The 21,728-nt window shown below is 47.1% G+C and overlaps 1 protein-coding gene across 5 annotated transcripts in view; it reads left to right on the forward strand.

Moving 5' to 3' along the window:
* Positions 1-21,728, forward strand: part of ltbp1 (latent transforming growth factor beta binding protein 1) — an 81,678-nt gene that overhangs the window by 53,495 nt on the left and 6,455 nt on the right. For 2 of the 5 annotated variants that reach the window (XM_047030205.1, XM_047030209.1), the window contains 17 exons: positions 484-586; positions 898-984; positions 3,400-3,525; positions 3,702-3,827; positions 4,745-4,870; positions 5,014-5,133; positions 6,429-6,551; positions 9,208-9,330; positions 9,868-9,987; positions 10,500-10,625; positions 12,286-12,408; positions 12,711-12,842; positions 13,769-13,897; positions 17,608-17,748; positions 19,119-19,280; positions 19,557-19,646; positions 20,237-20,365. In XM_047030205.1, coding sequence (XP_046886161.1) covers positions 484-586; positions 898-984; positions 3,400-3,525; positions 3,702-3,827; positions 4,745-4,870; positions 5,014-5,133; positions 6,429-6,551; positions 9,208-9,330; positions 9,868-9,987; positions 10,500-10,625; positions 12,286-12,408; positions 12,711-12,842; positions 13,769-13,897; positions 17,608-17,748; positions 19,119-19,280; positions 19,557-19,646; positions 20,237-20,365 — 2,086 coding nt within the window. The remainder of the gene's footprint in view (positions 1-483; positions 587-897; positions 985-3,399; positions 3,526-3,701; positions 3,828-4,744; positions 4,871-5,013; positions 5,134-6,428; positions 6,552-9,207; positions 9,331-9,867; positions 9,988-10,499; positions 10,626-12,285; positions 12,409-12,710; positions 12,843-13,768; positions 13,898-17,607; positions 17,749-19,118; positions 19,281-19,556; positions 19,647-20,236; positions 20,366-21,728) is intronic. The other 3 variants (XM_047030208.1, XM_047030206.1, XM_047030210.1) reach the window with 3 other exon arrangements.

Genomic DNA, 21,728 nt, shown 5'->3' on the forward strand with positions numbered 1-21,728 from the left:
GACGTCAAAAAACATGAAGTATTTAGCAGCTGCTTTTCTCTTTGCACTTTCATGTACAGTACCTGAAGCCATGAGTTAGCACTGAGACCTTTGTTTTTCTTTGATATATTTAAATTATATATGGGTTTCCAGCTACACGATCAGGCTCAAATCAAAGGAACAAAACAATAAAGACTCTTTTTTTAATATATATGCTGTTTTGGACTAAGCTTGTTTTGCTTTCAACCATAACGCTGTACAAGCCCCTCTACTCAACATCTTTTCAACCTATCCAAGCTCTTCAACAATGCAAACTGGTCTTTCCCTTCAAGACCACTCGCATGAAAACGAATCCAAAGCGACAACTCTCAGCCTTCCACGCTTGAGCTTGTGAAACATCAAGCAGCCTCACGCCATCACCCCCGCACCCCGCCACCCACCCCCATCCCTCCATGACACTGGTCCCTGACGGCCATTTTATGTTTGTCTCTTGTTGTTCTAAAGGAGCTGGATGTTCAAGGGGTTGGTCATAGCCTGCTAATTGAGGCCATCCAGCCCCAGCTCTCTCCAGGTGTCTCCACCATCACCATTGGGCCCATCTACCCAGGTGTCTGATCCAACCTCTTCCCTCCCTTTCACCTGTCGCTCTGTCTCAGTTCGGTGGACTCATTCTCGCCGGCAAAAACCCGAGAGATCACCTTCTGCCAGAATGTTTTGCTCGGCCGGTGGATTTGGATGGAGCCACCCGTTTTCACTCTGTAGCCACGACTTGGCATCCAAACGAAAGAAATGTTCCGGTTTAAACAAGCAGAGGACATTCTAGACAGAGCAAACCTGAGAAGTACATGTCGTGATTAAAACGTCAATTCTAATCTCACTGTCGTTATCGCTGTGTCGCTTTCTCTCGTGTTCTCTCAGAGGTTGTGGAGAAAACACCAGCCCCAGCCCCAGTGGAGATCCTTCCCTCCAATGCCGGACAGGACATCGCTCCTACCCAGTTTGAAGGTACTGTCCTATTGTGGTCTATTCTTCCCCATGACATTTGTAAACAGTTTAGTTGACTGGTGAATGCACAGCTGACAGGTCCATAATAGAATTGTCCTTGGTGAATTCTTGACCCCAACAGCCCCTACACACGCACGCACACACACACACACACACACACACACACAATGTCCTTCCTGATTATGTAAAAAGCATGAATGAACATTGTCACGTAAGTAGGGACAGATCATTTATAAATAAACACACACACACTTGTCTCTGAAGTTAAACCCTTCTTTTGAATTCTTGGAAGGTCAAAAGAGATATTTGACATGGACTGGGAACATGGCACTTTCTGTCTCCTGACTTCCTGTCTTTGTTCCCGGGGTAGTTTTGTCTTGGAGTTATTTTAGTCTCCCCTTTATAGAGTTCCTACATCGTATAGTAGTGCCTTTTGGAGACTAAACAGTAGCAACATCTACTGGTGTATGGACAGAGGACAGTCTTGATGTAAATAGACCATCAACAACATCATTATGGGCTCAAATCACTCCAATAAAATCCGAAGCCTTTTTTTTCTCCTCGTCGACCATCTCTGCATTGCAGATTTGGAATTGTTTTGTTTTGATGGAGACGCCAGTTTTAGAAGTTGTTGCCATGGTTCTTAAAGTAGGGTACTGGACGGGGTAGGGCCCCACTGATTGGGACTGTCTCTAGGCAACCGTTTCTTTGACACCCACCTGTTTAGTTTTTTTTATTTTCAGACCCTAGGTGATGAAGCAAAGGGACTTTTGGTTGAGAGGGAGAAAGTGAGATGGATGGAGAGAGAGAGTGAGCGAGAGAGAGGGAAAGAGGAAAGTGAGAGAGAGGGGTCGAGAGAACCAGGGAAGACACAGAGTCCTGTCCAACGATGCAGAGAGAGGGAGTGAATGAAACTCAGAGATTCCAAGCCAGTACGCAGAGTAGGGCTGAAAGAAGCGAGAGGGATGCCAAGCCCCACAAAAACTTGACTTGGTCCAATCAGAGAACCGCAAGGATATTTTGGTGAGAGTAGGCGGATATCCAAACCCCTAGACTCTCTCTCTCTCTCTCTCTCTCTCTCTCTCTCTCTCTCTCTCTCTCTCTCTCTCTCTCTCTCTCTCTCTCTCGCACATGGTGTTTTTTTTAAACGTCCTGGTGTCCCTGTAAGGTGACACCATATTAAGAGGCCACAGAAATGTTATGAGGCCAACTGATGACAGACACTCTGTACACAAGGCTGCATAATTGCCTCTCTAGGTCTCGCTCTTTTTTACCGTCCGTCACCCTCACCGTGATTGGACGCCCCATATGTTTCGGTGCTTACGAGTCACTGCCAGGGCCAACATTTCTTTTTAAAACATGTAGTACACATTACAGCGTAACGTATATTTGTTGTGTTTGATAGGGTTTCTTTTAAGAGGGTTGATTGGCTTGACTGACAGGATGGGAACTCTATAATTTTTTTGTTTTTACTCAGATGCTTGGTGAGACAGTTTGAGAAGGTAAAATGTCTCATGCTATTTAAGATATGATACTTTATCTTGTTTCAGTCCACCACACTGGCACACGCTGCAGTGTAGAAACCCGATCATTCAAAACAGCATACTTCAGGGAGACATAATGTATAGTTAATGTTCTCTTGAGCTTGCTGACATTTTGACTACCATTCTCGCAGTGACTGTAATTCGTCAGTAATATATTCATTATGTCTTTTGATATAATGCCATGTGCTCCGACTTTGCTAGCTAATATTTCACAGGTCCTTCAATACCGTCTCAACTTTCTTTTTACTTCCACTAGAGTTCTAAAATGACCCAAATATTATAGCTAGACATTATACAGTTGAGAATCTTTCAATAGTGGTCCCTTTGACTTTACTTGATGCCTTTCTGAATAGTCTGGCATTCTCCGAAAAAGTTGCCACCTTTCGGAAAACGTTAATGTTTGGATGTCTAAAGAGACATTCCAGTAGCTGACCTCTATTATAACAAATAGTGTTGTTGACGTCCTTTTAAAACAGTGTTATCATCAATGGCAGGCAAGGGAGAGGCTGAAAGACATTCTTCCATTGATGTTGAAACTGCATTCATTCACCTTTCATCATTTCAGTGACCTCTGATACTGTAGTTGACTTGATGCTTACGGAGACAGCCTAGTTAGTTAGGGTCTGTCATTCAATTTGACTGAGGAACATCTTCGTTTTTCATTTCCTGCCAGAAAACATGCCAGGTTTGGAAACGCCCCCAAAATAGGGTGATTATGTTGAAAGTGAAAGATGCTACTGTCTTGTGGATTTGAGTGATTGCTGTGCTATTATCATCTCTCTCCACCTCTCTCTCTCTGTCTCTCTCTCTCTCTCTCCATTGTCCCTCACCCTTTCTTCCCTCGACATTCTGTTCCTTCCCTCTCTTTCAGAGGTGAACGAGTGCCAGGTGAACCCTCACATCTGTGGCCAGGGCCTCTGCTACAACACAGCAGAGGGCTACACCTGCATCTGTAACCATGGCTACCATCTGGATGACAGTCAGACCACCTGTGTAGGTGAGGAGGTCAAAGGTCAAAAATGGGATACAATACAACTTAGCCTGGTCAAAAACCTTTTATTTATTTATTTTTTTACACCATTTGAAATCTCACCCGTTCTCTTGTAAATGTTGTGTTGGCAACTTTGTGATACTGTGCTGTGTGTTACTTGAGCTGACTGACTTATGTTCCAGACGTGGATGAGTGTGAGGAGAGCCCACTGCTGTGCTCCAATGGCCACTGTGAGAACACCCCGGGCCACTTCCTGTGTGTTTGTCAAAGTGGCTTCATGCTTGACGAGGAGGAAACCAGCTGTGTTGGTAAACGCATTACAAACACACCCACACACACACACACACACACACACATACACGTAAACACACGCGGTTTGTCCACACTCGGACACACATACTTCTCTCCTTCCTCTCCCTCTCTCCTTCTCCATCCTACCTCTCTCCCTCCATCTCACCACTTCTCTCCCCCTCCCCTCCCCACACTAGGATGTGTGTGTATAAATACCGGCCACTCTGTGATTAGGTGGCTTCTGGTGTTTCTCCTTCTCTCAATGACACTAAATTCGGTTTGTGGGTACCAAGGCCCTGGTGGATCATTGGACCTGCAATGAAAATCACTTTGAAATGAAATAGGGAAGATCATATTTCATGACTGTTCATGAGGGATTCATATATGAATATGAGTAATATCTATTATTAAGATTAGTAGAGAAACAGACTGCTTCTTTTATAAGTACACAGGATATCCAGGGAGTGTCTTTGTCAAGAAAATACTGTCAAAACGGGACAGTTATAAACTCTTCCCATCCGGCTTCTCTTGTCTCCATTTTGGAAAGCATTTGGACAAATATGCTGTAGACTGCTATCAGCCACTATAAACTCCTAAGTAAAGCTCTGGTCTGCTGTGATTTCCTGGCTACCAGTCTTGGTACTTTAGGTTATATGTGTATCCCACCATTCAACAGACCGATTGGAGTCCATATTTCCATCCTGGTTGCCTCACCCTTTTGAGAGCGTCCCACAGGAAGTCCCACCCTTAACAGCAAGCTTCTATCACTTGAGTGGACTTTGTTTCACTTTTTGGGGGTTCAGTTGACCAAAAACGTGACTATATGCTGGTGCCACATTCTGCAATGAACTCCTTTGTTCACTTGTTCTTGTTCCGTTTCACCCTTTGTTCCATCTCCTCACTCCACATCCCCCTCTGTCTCCCCTTCTCACAGATGTGGACGAGTGTGTGGACGCTAATATTTGTCCCGACGACAGCATCTGCATCAACAAGGTGGGCTACCACAACTGTCACCTGTGTGACCGCGGCTACAGGACGAGCTCTGCAGGACAGTGTGAAGGTACGGTGGACTGTGGCCCTATGGCAACACAATCAAATGGAGTTGGCTAATGAGAGTAATCTGTGTCTAATGTTGTCTTTCTAATGACGTTCTCTCTTTCTTTCTCCATCTGGTTGTCTTTCTCCCTCTCTGTCTACCTGTAGACATAGACGAGTGTGCCGACAGCGATTCGTGTCCGTCTGGAATTTGTATCAACCTCGACGGCTCGTACGAGTGCCAAGAGTGTCCACCTGGCTTCCAGGGCCAGGGTGGCCAGTGTGTCGGTATGGACGGTTCTGTAGATTCTGGATGTGCAGTAGACCTGCCTGTATGCGTTCCTCGGTTAGGGTTGACTTTAAACTGATCTGCATACTGTTGGCCTGAGTTACACCGTTTTCTCCGAAACTCCGAGCAGCAGTATAGGTCCCGTGTGTCTGTATCTTACAGTCCAAATAGACACTGGAGGCTGGCAAATAGGAGGCCTTCTCTTTAGGTGTATTTAGTGCGATGAAATGATCAAATGAGCATTTCTGAGCAAGATGACTCCACACAGTACTTGGAGTCATCTGGTTTTATAGCTTACAACATGACTGAAACACTGCAACCCTGCTGCCAGAAGGTACCGTTTGTTAGATAAAGAAGATTGAGAAAGGAGAGGAAAATGGATACAACGGAGATAATAGATGCTCTCTAAAGCGGTCAGTACTGCATTCTCTTGCCGTACACAATTGGATTATTCTAAGAACGCATAAAGAAGCAATGTGCTCAATTCTCCCTCCGTAAGGCCTGTAAAATGCAGTATGCCATCAATATTGTTATAGCCACAGAGAGTTATCTGGGCAGGTTTTATTCCAGCAAAATGCACAGAAAAGATCATATTCATAATTAAATCCCGACTGAATTTGTATTCCTTACTCCTCCTCCTGTTTAACATCAACCATCAGCATGCACACAGCACTCCAGGAAACAGATGCTGTATATAAAATGTAGCCATTACATTTTTCCGTACGCCACCATATGCCCCACAATTCATTCTGGGGGTAGGGTGTTTCTGCTCAAACCATCGTTGGGTCACACACCCCTGACAGAATGTGTAGCTAGCTCAATCTGACATGTGGGCCACAGTAAATTACACACACACACACACACACACTAACCGAGCCAAGCCACAGTGGTGTGGGTATGCACAGCGGTAGCTATAGGAAATAATTAAGCCATAAGCATTAATACATGCTTTAACCAGAACTGGGGATGTCTGAAACCGACAGCCTAACTCATAGAGACATGGAAGGTTTCAAATAAAAACCTCTGTGTCTATTTATGATGTGGCTGCTTGCTGGTTTGTTTCTGTAACAGGTTTTCGATATGCCATGTGGTTGTCTGTAGCCTACAGTATATCCTGTCTAAAATGTAACTGGCATAAACTGTACACTAACACAACTTGAATGGGCTGCTGCTGTAAGTATGTTTTCATCGTTGTCTCGGTACAATCCTGAGAAAAACGGGAACCGTACAGTGAGCTTGGCCTCAAGACCCCAATTCCCCCCTCATTCTCTTCCAATCCTCTGCTTCTCCGCAGATATAGACGAGTGTCTGGATCCATCGGCGTGTGCCAACGGGATGTGCTCCAACTTGAAGGGTTACTTTGTCTGCTCGTGTGACGGCGGATTCACGCTCAGCGCAGACGGCCAGTCGTGTGAAGGTACAGGAGAGTTCCGTTGACGCTCGTATGGCGCAGCAGCTGGGTCTTTTTCTTTGTTTAGCAAAAGCTCTGGAGAGTGCAGATTGAAATATCCGGAACACTTTGGACACTACGGATGATGTCATTGCTTCTGAGGCTTTTCCATCTTTTAAATCACTCTTTTTTTTAGTCCAGAAGAAAAGAGAAAAACTAATAGCTGCAAATAGCTAGTGCAGTAAAAATGTAAATGGATACCTCATAATCACTCATTTGTTTGGGCACTGTTTGCATATGTGACATAATTAATGACTCTCTTTTCCCGAGTACTTCTCTGTACCATAGTGAGGCCATTTTGGGGCCAAATGTTGTCTTTTATGCCAGCCACAAGAGGTGTCTACGTTCAGATGGACGCCTTAGTGCACATATACAGTGCCCTCCAAAAGTATTGGAACAGTGAGGCCAATTCCTTTATTTTTGCTGTAGACTGAAAACATTTGGGCTTGACATCAAACGATGAATGTGAAACCAGAGATCAACGTTTCAGCTTTTATTTCCAGGTATTTACATCAGGATCTGATGCACAAATTAGAAAATATCACCTTTTTGTTCGAACCCACCCATTTGTCACGTGAGCAAAAGTATTGGAACATGTGACTGACAGGTGTGTTTTGTTGCCCAGGTGTGTCCTATTACATACATTATTCAATCAATAAATACCACTGAATGTCTACACTCAGGTTCAGATTGGGTTAGATAGGTTTTGTATATGCAGACTGTATTCAGAGGTGAAAACAACATGAAAACCAGAGCGCTGTCTTTGGGTGAAAAACAAGCAATTGTGAGTCTTAGAGAAGATGGAAAATCAATCAGAACCATTGCAGAAACATTGGCCATAGCCAGTACAACCATTTGGAATGTCCTGAAGAAGAAGAAAACTACTGGTGTACTAAGTAACAGACGTCGAACAGGTAGACCAAGGAAAACATCAGCAGTTGATGACAGAAACATTGTGAGAGCTGTAAAGAAAGACCCTAAAACAACTGTTAGTGAGATCAGCAACAACCTCCAGATGGCAGGAGTGAAGGTATCACTATCTACTGTTCGCAGAAGACTTCATGAACAAAAGTACAAGGGCTACACCAGAAGATGCAAACCACTAATTAGCAAGAAGAATAGGAAGGCCAGGCTGGAAATTGCCAAAAAGTACAGAGATGAACCTCAAAAATTCTGGGACAAAGTTTTATGGACTGATGAGACAAAGATTAACTTTTACCAAAGTGATGGAAAGGCTAAAGTTTGGAGAAAGAAAGGAACTGCTCATGATCCCAAACACACAAGCTCATCTGTGAAACACGGTGGAGGTAATGTCATGGCTTGGGCTTGCATGGCTTCTTCTGGGACGGGCTCATTAATCTTCATTGAGGATGTAACACATGATGGCAGCAGCAAAATGACCTCGGAAGTTTACAGAAACATTTTGTCTGCCAATTTAAGGAAAGATGCAACCAAACTGATTGGCAGAGCCTTCATCATGCAGCAAGATAACGACCCAAAACACACTGCCAAAACAACAAAGGAGTTCATCAGGGGCAAGAAATGGAAGGTATTAGACTTAAACCCTATAGAGCATGCATTTTACCTGCTTAAGAGGAGACTGAAGGGAGGAACCCCACAAAACAAACAACAACTGAAAGAGGCTGCAGTGAAAGCCTGGGAAAGCATCAAAAAGGAAGAATGCAAAAGTTTGGTGACGTCAATGGGTCACAGACTTGCTGCAGTTATTGAAAGCAAAGGATTTGCAACTAAATATTAAGTCTTATTCACTTAAATATGTTTTAAGTATATCTGTTCCAATACTTTTGCTCACATGACAAATGGGTGGATTCAAACAAAATGTGATATTTTCTTAGTTGTGCATCAGATCCTGATGTAAATACCTGGAAATAAAAGCTGAAACGTTGATCTCTGGTCTCACGTTCATTATTTGATGTCAAGCCCAAATGTTTTCAGTCTACAGCAAAAATAAAGGAATTCGCCTCACTGTTCCAATACTTTTGGAGGGCACTGTATAAATCATTCAGAGATCACCCAACAGGGTGGGGCTTTCAGGACTACAGCGCCCACGGAAAAGCTATTGCCATGAATAAATGATGGAATCTCAATATTTACCTCAAGGCTGCACATGTGAGAAAATATGAGACATTTGGGGCCTGCCACTCATGTTGCTCTGGTGTATCAATATTTCGTCAGGGTATCCCGGTAGGCTACATCAACCTTTGTTTACCTGCTCTTTCTTTCCTTCTGGTCTTACTGAAGCCAGAGGAATTCTCTCTCAAATCATTCAGATCTCGCCCCTGAATCATGCCATTTATATGATGGTATGGTTTGGAGGTATAGTAGACCAGGCTACAGATACTGTGAAATACTGACGCTATGTTCTGTACATCCTGTTCATACTGTAAATGTATCACGGGTTAAGCGTTTCCAGGATTGGGCATGTTAACATTGTTTTCCTCTAGTCTCGGCCTATTTAAAACGAGTCCATTGTAAACACTCTCCTGCCTCAGTTTAGCAGCACCGGCCCCTTTACTGGATATCATGTGGGCTGAAAGCTCCGAGCAGCCATTTTGACAGTCCGTTCTCCGTGACGACGGTGTTATCTGTTGTTTTGTTCCAGATGTGGATGAGTGCCAGGATGTGCTGTTGTGTACCAGGGGGCACTGCCAGAACACAGAAGGCTCCTTCATCTGCAGCTGCGAGCCTGGATTTGTGGTCTCTCCGGCTGGGGACCAGTGTGTTGGTATGATATGAAGGAACCCGGACCTATAGATAACAGTCTTAATTAAACTGATGTCTTTGAGGTCGCTAGGATGAGGGTGGTATGGTACTGCTGCAATGATGTCAAAAGAGCCATTTAACGCTATTGAATTTATTTTCAGCCTTAAGTTAAATAATGAATAACACTACTGTGTTTTACATTTCCCCTGGAGATTTCAATTAATTCATGACTTTCTCTTTCCATTGGAATTTTTATTGCTGTCAGATGTTACGGTTTGCTATTGATACACATCCTAAAAATATGCATGCAATGTATCTCTGTTTTATGACTCCCACAAAACCCCATGGAAGATATCTGCTTTAATTAAAATCTTGAATTAGACTCAAGGTTTTAACAGCAGCTATGCTCATATCCTCTATTGGCCCATAAAGTCTTTGGTCACGGGGTGTGTGCTCTCGTGGTCTATACGTGCATGTGTGTGTACGCGGCGTGTCTGTGTGTGTGAGTGGACTGCATGCAAGTATTTCCTTAGCTTGACAGATGTCATTGTGGTTGCAGATGTGGATGAGTGTGTCGAGGGTCCCTGTGAGGGTGTGGGCCAGTGTGTCAACACCCTGGGTTCCTACCAGTGCAGCTGCCCTCAGGGTTTCCTTCAGGTCAATGGCACCAAATGCCAAGGTATGGACCTCAGTTTTTCTCGTGTCAAAACCACACACTCAAAGATACACAGGTCTTAGGGAAAGGCTCCCAAATTATTATTTTTTTGACTAAACTGAAACCATGCTTTTGAATTCTGAATTTATTTTGTTAATTGTAACCAGGTGTAGCCAACAGCAACACACAAGACATACCTAAACCATAGATAAAACACAATATACCAATACATACCAATATAAACATGTATTTGTCATGTGTTCATATGATATTATAATACACTAACTTACACTTACTCCTAAACACATGCATATACACTAACATGTAAATATAACATGTAAAGGAAGCTGAGAGTATTCCATCTGTTTATGTGCATGTATCTGTTTTAATGCTTGTGTCTCTCTCTCTCTCTGTCTCTGTCTCTCTGTCTGTCTCTGTCTCTCTGTCTGTCTCTGTCTCTCTCTCTGCCTCTCCTCCTTTCCCCTCGTCTTGTCTATCATGGTGAATGAGCCTGTGCACTGGTTGTCCCCCCACAGACCTTGACGAGTGTCTGGACGACCCAGACCTGTGTCTCCCCTACGGCGAATGCCACAACACCGACGGCTCCTTCCACTGCCTCTGCCAGAGCGGCTTCGTCGTCGCCGACCAACACACCTGCGAAGGTACGGTCATGTGACCCTGTACCGGAAGGACAGGGTTGGAATCCCCTATTAAAAGTAGCTCGTTCTCAGTGTATTCTCATGCCGCCCCCCCCCCCCTGCACATGCTCTCGACCTGACTCACTCACACACGTGTGCTCGCACCGCATAACTAGAACCAGCCTCCCCACAGGGGAGTCTGGATTGATAGCGCTCACACGTCGTCTGCCTGGTTGTCTCCAGTTGGGCTGATGTTTATCTGACATTTGGAGCAGGCTGCTCGGATGTTAGACTTCTGACTCCTGCAGCTCGTTTGGCTCGACCGTGGACCCGTGTTTGGGTCTCAGCTCTCCCTCCCTCCCTTCTTCCCTCCCTTCTTCCCTCCCTCCCTCCCTCCCTCCCTCCCTTCCTCCTCCTTCAAGGGACTGGCTTTCATTTCTTTCACATATGCTAGTGCTGTTTTTCCACCGTGGGCCCTCATGCCTGGAGTCTTACCCTGGTGCCAGAGTTGTTTTAAATGCCCTTTCCTGATGTAAAAAAAAAAGAAGAAAAGAAGTAAAAGAAAGAGAGAAGGAAGCCTTTGAGATAGCTGTCTAGACAAGGGGGGATATTTGCCCGCCGCATTCTCTTCCTCTTGATTCATGCAGGAGCTCAGCGAGGCCCTGAGTGTGTGTGCAGGTGTGTGTCTTGTTTAGCTCTTTCTACGTGTGCAAAGCCCCATGTGAAGTCCCGTCTCTCGGTTGTGTACCGCACCAACATCTGCAGGATTGGACCTCTTGTTTCTTATTTTCCCGTCCTTAATCTGCCACGTCCAATTTTCACCGTAGATGTGATTTCCCTAATCCCTTTGAAGGGAAATGAGGGGAGGAGGTGAGCAGGACGCCCTATTTACAGTACGCAGACGTCTCGTTGTACAAGCCTATAAAGAAGACCCTGAAATCCTTCAGGTTAGGAGTCCAGATGGCTTTCACAGGTGGCTCATCTCTCTGAGAGGAACGTCACAATTCCAATTAGCTAAACCCTGCAAACGCTGAGTTGGCAGGTAGAGGAACAGTCTGTACTGTACACTTGGTGGGAGTCCTTTTTGTCTCCCTCCTGGTGGTATCAACTTGTTTTGGGCCTCGGCATGGTTTGCCCTCTGAGTGCTGGTTGTCTGGACTCCCCTTTGATCCTGAGAAGTGACGCCTGGTGAACCAGTTGTAGAACAGGAAACCTTTTAAAACACCCATGTGTTTCTCCATTTGTAACACGTACACAAACACGGCCGCGCACACCTGTACAGACGATGTTCACAGGGAGGGAGGGGAGGGAGGGAGGAAGAAGGAGGGAGAGAGAGAGAGAGAGGGAGGGAGAGAGGAAGACATGTACTCCCCCTTGTTTTTCTTGGACTACCCGGACCACATTTGAGGACCAGACAGCGACTGAGTCTTGGACTTACATCAAAGCCCAGAGGTCTAAGCCCTTGTTCCCAGCAAGACTGTGGCTGGGGCTCGAGTGCTGTCCGGCCCCCAGGGGGCACCTGGCAGTGACAGCCTGTCACAGTCAATGGAGAGCCAAGGCCCCTTATAGGGCCCCACGTTTTTGGTTTCGTTTTATGTGAAATACCACTTAAATGGGATGTGTGTGTTGGTTTGTGTGTGTGTGTGCGTGTGCTTTCATGTGTGCGCGTGTTTCTCTTCACAAGACGTGGATGAGTGCCTGGAGAGCACCAGGTGTGTGGGCGGCTCCTGTGAGAACGTCCAGGGCTCCTACACGTGCCAGTGTGACAGAGGCTACCGCCTGCAGCCCCACGCTCCCGCATGCCAGGGTAACCAACAATCTGTCATATCTGTCCCGCACACGCAAAAACGTGCAGTCAGTCCATATGTCCGTGCAGCAGATGAGAAGTAGATGGGTAGGATCATTAAAATGATGGATCACCATTTAATTATGCCGTAATAAAAGTAGAAAAAAAAAGGCGCCACGAGGCTATTCAAAGAGAACATGACTGTCCTGATTTTAAGTTGATAGATTTCATCACATGATAGTTTCATGCTGGAAAGCATGTTTTCACTGCCTGGGGAACCCGACGTGCAGTCTACGAGCCACTGTGATCATGTGACCTCCCAGATGTTGACGAGTGTTTGGAGCTGGGTCGGAGCATCTGTGGGGCCTGGCTCTGTGAGAACACGGCGGGCTCTTATAGGTGCGTGGTGGACTGCCCGCCCGGGCACAGCCGCACCACTGAGGGCATCTGCGTGGGTGAGTCACTGGGGCAGCCAGCCGCAAGCACCTTTTGGCCTCAGGTCCCTTTCTGCTTTTTCCAAACGGCTTTCCAAAGCTCAACTTCCCTGCGCTGTTGTTTGCTTTTCTTCACCACTGTGTGCTTCAGGGTTCCGTTCATCCTTCGATCCCTTCACATCAAAAATAGCTTATTTTCTTCTATATCCACCCAAGTCCAGTCATTTCGTGCTCTTCAGTGGCTTGGCTTCCCCACCAGGTGTGGTAACAGGGAGACATGCTCCTCCGTCATGTTGTCTCTGCCTGTTCAGGAAGCTCTTTCAAACCTGCAGTATGCTTCAACAGTACTAACCTGCTCCCGCTACAGTACGAGCTACTGGATGTCTCATTTTAGCGCCCGCTAACTTACATCTGCTGCGTGGCAGCGTCGCATCTGCTGCGTCTGCTCGGTCGAGTTCCAAAGGTTTGTTGAAGCCATTAAGTGTTCCGTTTACAACACGGAGTGATTTGTTTAGTTTGCGCCTGACTTGTTTGGTCTGCAGCGCTCCTCCTTTTGTGTGAGTGTTTGAGCTTCCAGCCTTGACGAGCCTTGATTCTGCCTCTTCTCTTTGTGTGTCTGGCAGTCCTGTCTATCGCTGCCCTTGGCTCACTGGGCCGCCCTGTGGTCTCTGATGTGCTTCTCTGTTCTGGCATATCTTTGCCTCCAGAAAACTCCTGTGAGAACAAAGTTATTAAAAGTATTCGCACAGATGGGAGCTCGAACCGTCCCTTCTAATCTACCTCCCAGTTTCCTTGCAGCTCAGTTGATGGGGGGGGGAGGGGGCGGGGGGGGGGGGCTGCTTTCTACCTTAATGTCTATTACCTACAGTATCCGGCCTGGTCCATCTACCACTGTCGAGGTCCGAAAACACGCACCTCCACTGAACGTTGTCCAACTTGATCCGTAGATATCGACGAGTGCTCGGACAACGAGACGGTGTGCGGCAGCAACGGCTTCTGCGAGAACACGGTGGGCTCCTTCCGCTGCCTGTGTGACCGGGGCTTCCAGGAGGCCCAGGAGGGACACGGCTGTGTGGGTGAGTCTGTAGGCTGGGGGCATGGGTACACTGGAGGTATGGGGTAGGATGGGGGTATAGAGTATCGGGTGGGGGTATGGGGTATAGAGTATCGGGTGGGGGTAAGAGGTATTGCGTTGAGTTATGATCTTGTTTTTTTTTTTTAAGTCTCAAGATTTTGATTTAGTGTTTTTAACGTCCAGGTCATTTTAATGATCCCAGGTCGTTGTTTCTTAGAAGGAAGTTGTGAGAGATGATTTTTGGCAGGCTGTTGAGAGCAATGGGACAAAGTACTCCTTGTTGTTGGATAAAACATCTGCTTGCCATCTTGACACCCCTCAAAAAGAGTTGCTCTGACTAAATGACAGATCACCCATATTGTGGATTGGCTAGCCAGTCTGCCAGGGATGTCAGTTCTGCCTGCCTAAAATACAAGCATTAGCATTAGCCTTTAAATCCAGAACATACATTCCATTTCTAAATGTTTTGCAGTTATCCATTAAGGTCCCAATAAAGCAGTAGTATCATCATGTACGTTTTCATGAAACATATTTCGAAATCTTGGCTCAGGAACAGCCCAATCTAAACTGACCGTCGAGATATTTATTCTCAGTTCACGAAAAGGACATTTGTAAACGTCTATGTGTTGTGACGTGAGTTACATTAAAGTATGCTGACAGGACTCCTCTGCTACACTTCAAACCCCCCGCCCTAGCCATCCTTCCTGGATGGTAGTTTATCATTACATTTACATTTACATTTAGTCATTTAGCAGACGCTCTTATCCAGAGCGACTTACAGTAAGTACAGGGACATTCCCCCGAGGCAAGTAGGGTGAAGTGCCTTGCCCAAGGACACAACGTCATTTGGCACGGCGGGGAATCGATCCGGCAACCTTCTGATTACTAGCCCGACTCCCTCACCGCTCAGCCATCTGACTCCCATAATCCCATAATTATCACTGTCACTGGAATTTTGATTGATGCGACCATTTATTTTCATTCCATTTGAAGGTGCACAGCGCGCGCTCGGTGATGTTTTAAACATATCCCCACCGTGTCGCCAGTGCTCCTCAGACCCTGGGATTGAAAAAAGCAGTGGAGCCTAGACACCCACACACACACACACACACACACCACTGAGATTAAGGTAACAGAGCTGTAGCTTTGAATCTATACATCTCTGATATGAGTGGTTCCTGTCACTTGGTCCATTTTGATGGGGAGTGGTTGTATGGAGCATATTAATCACGTCGGTTTCACTCGTTCTTGAAAAGAGCCGATGCTCAGACTAAGCTCTTTCATGAAATGAAAGATGTTTCTATTATAGGGGGTCAGATATCGACGTTGTCTGTCTGTTAGCTCTCATTTCCCCGCCTGGGATCAACAGGCAGAGATATCTGTCAGAACGTGCACCTCCCTCACATGTCAGACCAGACCGAAACAATGGACTGATATCTTCCTCAGCCAAGCCAACAGACCCACTCAGAGTGAATTCCATCAATTCAACTCGGGTTCCCTGCTTGTTGTGTTTGGGGGTGTATAGTGTATGTGTGTGTTTGTTTGTTTGTTTGTTTGTTTGGTTGTTTAGGAGGCCATAATCAGAGAGAGAGAAAGAGAGCCTGTCTGAGTATGGTAGCTGGTTTGTCTTGTGTTTCGAACTGGGCCCATGCAACTCCCATCTCTTCCGATTTCCTCCTGCAGGAAGGCTTGTCAGAGCTGAGAATGTGGGGTGCAGACACTCCCTACTGAAGCTGATAGAACACTTCCTTGTGCCAGATGTTCCCCCTGACCTGTACACACACACACACACACACACACACACACACACACACACACACACACACACACACACACACAGTGTACAAATGCTAACAGACTCACACACACACACTGTCTTCAAACTCGAAACGGTTTCTCTCTCTCTCTCTCTGTCTCTCTCTCTCTCCCCCCCTCTCCCCCCCCCTCTCTCTCTTTCCCTCGTTTGCCGTCTCTTTCTTCAACACTTACACGCTTTTCCCATCTGTACTGTACCTTGGCCAGTGCTGCTGGGTCCCGCCCAGGCTTGTACAGCCAGCTGCCTCCCTTCCCCTGCCAGCCCATCACTCTACTGTGGCTAGCACAGATGGTCCACCCCCCCAAAAAAACTCCCCGGAAGTATTTCACCGCAAACAATCTCCCCCCTTCCCCCTCCTCCACAGACGCACCCTTGAGCACCTCGCTGCTTGTTAGCAAGTTCTTTATTTCTTACCCGATAAAGTGCCGCTCTGGAGAGGCTGGGTCTTGTCTCGCTGCCTTTATCTCTTCCTCCTCTGAAGTCTGCCGCGATGACTGGAACAGAGATCCTGAGTGAACTCCGAAAGCAAAACGGTTTCTCTCTCTTTCTCTCTCTCTCTCTCTCTCTCGCTAGTTTTTATCGTTCACAGATCAGAATGTAAGTATCCGATACGAGGAAACAAACAAACAAACAAAAAAGTCTGGAGGGAGACTGTGAGCAGTGGCGTTGGCAGTGGGGCGTTGCAGAAGGTCAGGGGGTTAGATATGCGTGTGTGTATACCTGGATCTGTTTACAAGCGTCCTGATCCACGCCAGGGCAGGCAGAGATGTATGTGGCTGGACGAAGGCAGTCATTATGAAGAGAATGCCAAACCATCTGTGCTCTGGATCACACAATGATACAGTCTCCCTGGCTCCGGCTCCGGCTTATTTCTACCCAGTCACATACTGTACCAAATTAACAACAATAAAGTGAATGGCTCAGGAAACAATGTGTCTGTAGATAGAGGACGAGAGAGAAAGAGGGTGTGTGCGTGGGCTTGTGTGTGTGTGTGTGTGTACTGTAACGTGTGTGAGAGTGCACGGCCACACAGGTCATTCAGGTCAAATCCTTCTCAAAACACCTCTGTCTCTCGTGTGCGTGTGTGTGTGTGTGCTTTACGGCAACTCAACATTTGACTTGTTCAATACACAAAGGGTTTTTATTGATTGAGCCACAGGCAGAGCCAAACCTCAGCGCAAGAATCGAATCCACAGACCCTGAACCGAACGTCCTTCAACTGCACAACTCAGTGGTCCGGCTCTGCTTAAGATGAAATACCCCGAAATACCTCTTAATAACCACTTTTTCCCTCGGCTCGGGTCTGTCTTTTCCATCGTGATCCTGGACCGGCCTGCTCCCTCTCTCCCTTTTTAGTGCTCTCCGAACGCAACGCACCCACTCTCCTCCTCCCTGCACACTCCTTAACACTTTCTAGCTCATTGACAAGCTGGCCCGCACCCATCCAGAGGAGACGGGACGGAGTGTGTGGAGAATGTGAAGTGGTTCGGAGGACACCGGGGCCCACACACAGGGTCGGAGCCGTTTGACTTTCGAGCTCAATGTGACGCTCGTCAGTGTTGGCGTATATTTTATACTGTGGGCAGGACCAAAATGTCCCTTCAAATGGCTCGTTTTTTGTCTTTTCGTCAATCAGAGGGACAAACGTCACCATAGTCAATACCGAGACACAGTAACATTTTGCTCAGCAAACTCCAGTCAGGCAGCGTAGGTTTAGCAGTAGCACCCACCACCACGCCTCTATCAGACTCGTAGCCTATTAAACTGCATGCTTCACATAAGTGGGCAATGGGATGAAGAAAGTGTTTCCTGCAAACTAAGTAATTACGCTCATTAGGGCTGGAGTGCTAACCGAGTTGGTGTGTGCGCGCGCGTGCGCGTCTCTCCCTCCGCAGATGTGAACGAGTGCGAGCTGCTGAGCGGTGTGTGTGGGGAGGCGCAGTGTGAGAACGTGGAGGGCGCCTTCCTGTGCACATGCCCCGAGGAGGGCCAGGAGTACAACCAGATGACAGCCAAGTGCAGCCCCACCCCGACAGGTGAGGTGACCCGCGCGCCGCCGGAGCTCAAACCTCTCTGATTCCCAATGTCCTACGGAGAGAAACCCCGCTTGGACACAAAGCAGCAGCGATATAGACACAACATCAGTACCCTGACTTGGGGAAAACAAGGAAACAGACTTTTGCCACATTAGAAGTGTACCGAAATGCATTTGTTAAGTGAATGCTTTTTGTACATAACCCCTACAAGGCCCACATGCAGCTGAGGCTCACAAAGTATCCCAACGGAGGTTCTGGTTGCTTTGGGGGATTATTAGCTGTTGCACCATGGGATGTTTCTGGAGCGGAGCGCCGCTCTGATGAATGAGGTGCTTGCTGTGAGGTGACGATGAGATTGTGGGGCCTTGGGGTTGTGGTTAACACCAGGGGCCGGGGTTAGGGTCCTCCCCCCCCCCCCCACCTTCCGGCCTGAAGGACCCGCGTCAGGGGACTGCCCTGTCTTTCGCCTGAATGTAAAACACTAATGAGAAACAGACCGTTTCCCTGGGGAAGGGTAGTATGTACCAGAAGGTTTTAGGAAGGCCTCAAAGACCCTGCCGTACATCAACCCAAAGTGTTCAGAGCTGACTCCTACACTCGGGGCTGTCTCCTCTTACCTTCCAGAACAGGCCCAGCATTTTTCAAGATGGTGACTATGTGATTACACAATTTGATCCGCAACAGACGTTACGTAAGGGGGGCGGCGTAGACGGGTCATGTTTTAGCCGTAAAAAGCAGTGTTTTGTCTAGGAACAGACAATTAGAAACAAATGGCTGCTAATGTCTTATTATCGGAGTTACTCAACCCACGATGAAGTCTGGGATTGGATCCAGCACAAAGCTCCAAGCTGGAGAAAGTGTCTGTGCATTTGCGAGTGTGTGTGCGTGTCTGCGTAAGTGTGTGCGTGTGTGTGTGAGGGTAGTGCCCCTCTCTCCTGGTGTGTCACCAGGGGTGTGTGTGAGAAGCACCACTGTGCTTTGTGACTCCAGGCTCTTTCCATTCATCAGGAGCTTGAGGCAGGCTATCGGTCCTGCTGTCCCTGCCTGGTCTCACTTTACATGCCTGCATGGGAAATGTCAACACATAGAAAGGGCAGAGAGAGAGGGAGAAATATGAGGAGGGGAAGGGAGAGAAGGGGTGGTCAAAAAGGAAAGGGATACGAAAGATTAACCATTTTGTTCTTGCTTGAAGCATGGTGCTCGGCTACCAATACTTTCAACATGGATCACATTGAACACTTGATGTACGACATACACATTTCAGGTTTTCTGTTTTCCAAGAAAAACAGATTATAAGTCACTGGCTCCCCGGCAACACTTCTCCCCTCAAAGCTGAACTCCCCCACCGTCTCTCCCCACCTCTTCCCCAGCCTCGTCCGTGGAGAGGAAAGAGTGTTACTACAACCTGAATGACGAGAACCTGTGTGAGAACGTCCTCACCAGTCACGTGACCATGGAGGAGTGTTGCTGCACGCTGGGGGCCGGCTGGGGGGACAACTGTGAGGTGCACCCCTGCCCCGTCCAGGGCACAGGTGAGGATCCACACACACACCCACCTGGAAACACACACCTGGAAACACACACACACCTGGAACCAAATGCAAGCACATACACACACACACCTGGAGACACGCAAAAAAATACACACACAGACACACACCTGAAGACACACGCGACACACTGGCATGTGTACTTTATTATTGACTGTATACCCTTACTGTGCCCACTTACTATGAAACAGACACTTTCTGCACATCTTACCCTATTGCATTTTTCGGATACTTAAAACATGTGACCTTCGTCACCAGATCAGTTTAACCAGATGTGTCCAGCTGGTCGAGGCAGTGTCCCATCAGGTGACTCTGTGTACGGGGTGGATTTGGCCAGCAGCCACAAAGGTAGGTGACCTCACTGGTCCAAGCCAGATCTGCCTACCGACTGGAGCCATGGTCGGACTAGGATGACATGGTCGTTGCTTTACTCGTTCGTGCCTTACTGTGTGTGACCTCTGACACCTGCAGACATACAGTATGATCTCCACACCTGCGTCCTCTCCATTCCAAGATTCAGTGACTTAATTCAGTGGTTCTCAATCCTGGTGGAGTGCCAACAACATTTTCGAATGAACTTGTAATTCATTTTCAGCCACACCAATACACACACACACAAAAGCATGTACACGTATACACACATTCACACAAACGCACTTTAAGTTGTTTACTTTTAAATTTAATATTTGTTCGCAAAGCCACTGTATAATTGGAGTTTGTCTAGCAATAATCCTTGTAAGTACTGCGTGTGTGTGGGAGAGAGACCGAGAGACAGAGAAAGATGCAAGATAAAGGGAGCTAGAAAGGCAAGAATGAGTTTGCATGCGTGCCTACACCCAATGTAGAAGTGCTGTGTGTGCACGTGCGCGTGCGCGTGCACGTGTCCAAAGGTTCTCTGTCCCGGGGAATCACTCTGCCCTCTCCCCATCTCTCTCCAGACGCAGATGAATGTGTGTTGTTCGGCGAGGAGATCTGTAAGGACGGCTTCTGTCTCAACTCCCAAGGGAGCTACGAGTGTTACTGCAAGACGGGCCTGTATTATGACGAGGCCAAGCTGCAGTGCAGAGGTCAGTGGGCTCACACGCACCTAATGGACACCTGGTCATGTCGGCCTCCTCAGCCAATAGGACGGGCTTGTGTTCAGGAAGTGAGGTCACTCGTGCAAACATACGCTGAGGGGGAACGACTATGCATTTATGTGTGTGTGTGTGTGTGTGTGTGTGTGTGTGGTAGCTGTTGGGAGTGTCTCAACCCTCCTGGGGTGGGGTGAGGGCAGGGCGGAGAACAGGGCGGGTGGCAGGCTGGGGACATTCTGAGGTGAGCTGGGGCCAGACTGTGGGTGAGCCAGGGCCCAGGCAGCACGTCCCCAACCACAGGCCAGGGACCAGCCAGGGGCCAACAGCGCACACTGGCCACAGCACGGCACTGTGGGATATCTGTCTGCCCCACCACAGGATAGGATTATGCTGCTTCTATAACCTGATCTGAGGTCAGAGGGACCCAGGCTTGCATTAGAGGAGGTTCTGTGGATCCTGGAGTTGCTCCTAAGGGTGGGTCCATGGTCAAGCCTTCTGAAAACATGCTGCATTTGCATTTAGGGAATTTGGACGGGCCGATACTGGACAGGACTAGGCGGAGGGTAGGCGAGGTTTGGCCTTCACCGCAAGTCTTGGTTTCACCGCATTGCACGTGGATACAAGAGTCATAATACAGTTTAGGAAACCACCAACTGCAGTCATGCTCGATTATGTAGTTATTTATATATTTATTTGTTTATAGATTTATTTATACACAATATACCAAGAGTATCACAAGGAAATGTGCATTCCAGTTGGGCGTTTTGATGGGCAAAAACAGAACTGGATGTGTTCTGCAGTCATATCATTATGAGAAAAAAAATATCCATAGCTGGCATGTCAGTTTAATGCAAAAACATTACACTTTATTCTCACCTTATATTCGTCTTGTAAATTCTTGTCCACACATTTTTACGCCTAACTTTGTGTCCTTGCGTCACTCTCATTAACATCTAGAAGACAATTTATATCCTGTCCAAAGGAGAGGGAGTGTTGCTCATTAGTGGATGTTTGAAGTGTATTCGTCAGCAGTAATGGATTGTTTTTGTGTGTGCAAGCATTGCTGTCTTTTTAAAGTCACTGAATGCCTAATTAGGTAGGTTAATGAGAGTAAATGACTGTGTGTTTGTGTGTGCTCAAATGCGCGGCAGTGTTTGTGTGATTGTGTGTAAGTGATTGTTTGTGGCTGTGGGATTGTGTGGTGTGTGCGTGTGCTTGTGGCCAAATATGTTTGTATTGTTTGTTATGGATACACATTTGCATGTGGTTCACAGAAGGCCCAGGTGTCTGCAAGATAGCCGATTCAGCTCTTGTAAACAGAAGGTGTGGACAAGAGAACATCTGATTCGACGAT

The sequence above is a fragment of the Hypomesus transpacificus genome, chromosome 11, assembly GCF_021917145.1.
Source record: "Hypomesus transpacificus isolate Combined female chromosome 11, fHypTra1, whole genome shotgun sequence".
Taxonomy (NCBI): Eukaryota; Metazoa; Chordata; class Actinopteri; order Osmeriformes; family Osmeridae; genus Hypomesus; species Hypomesus transpacificus.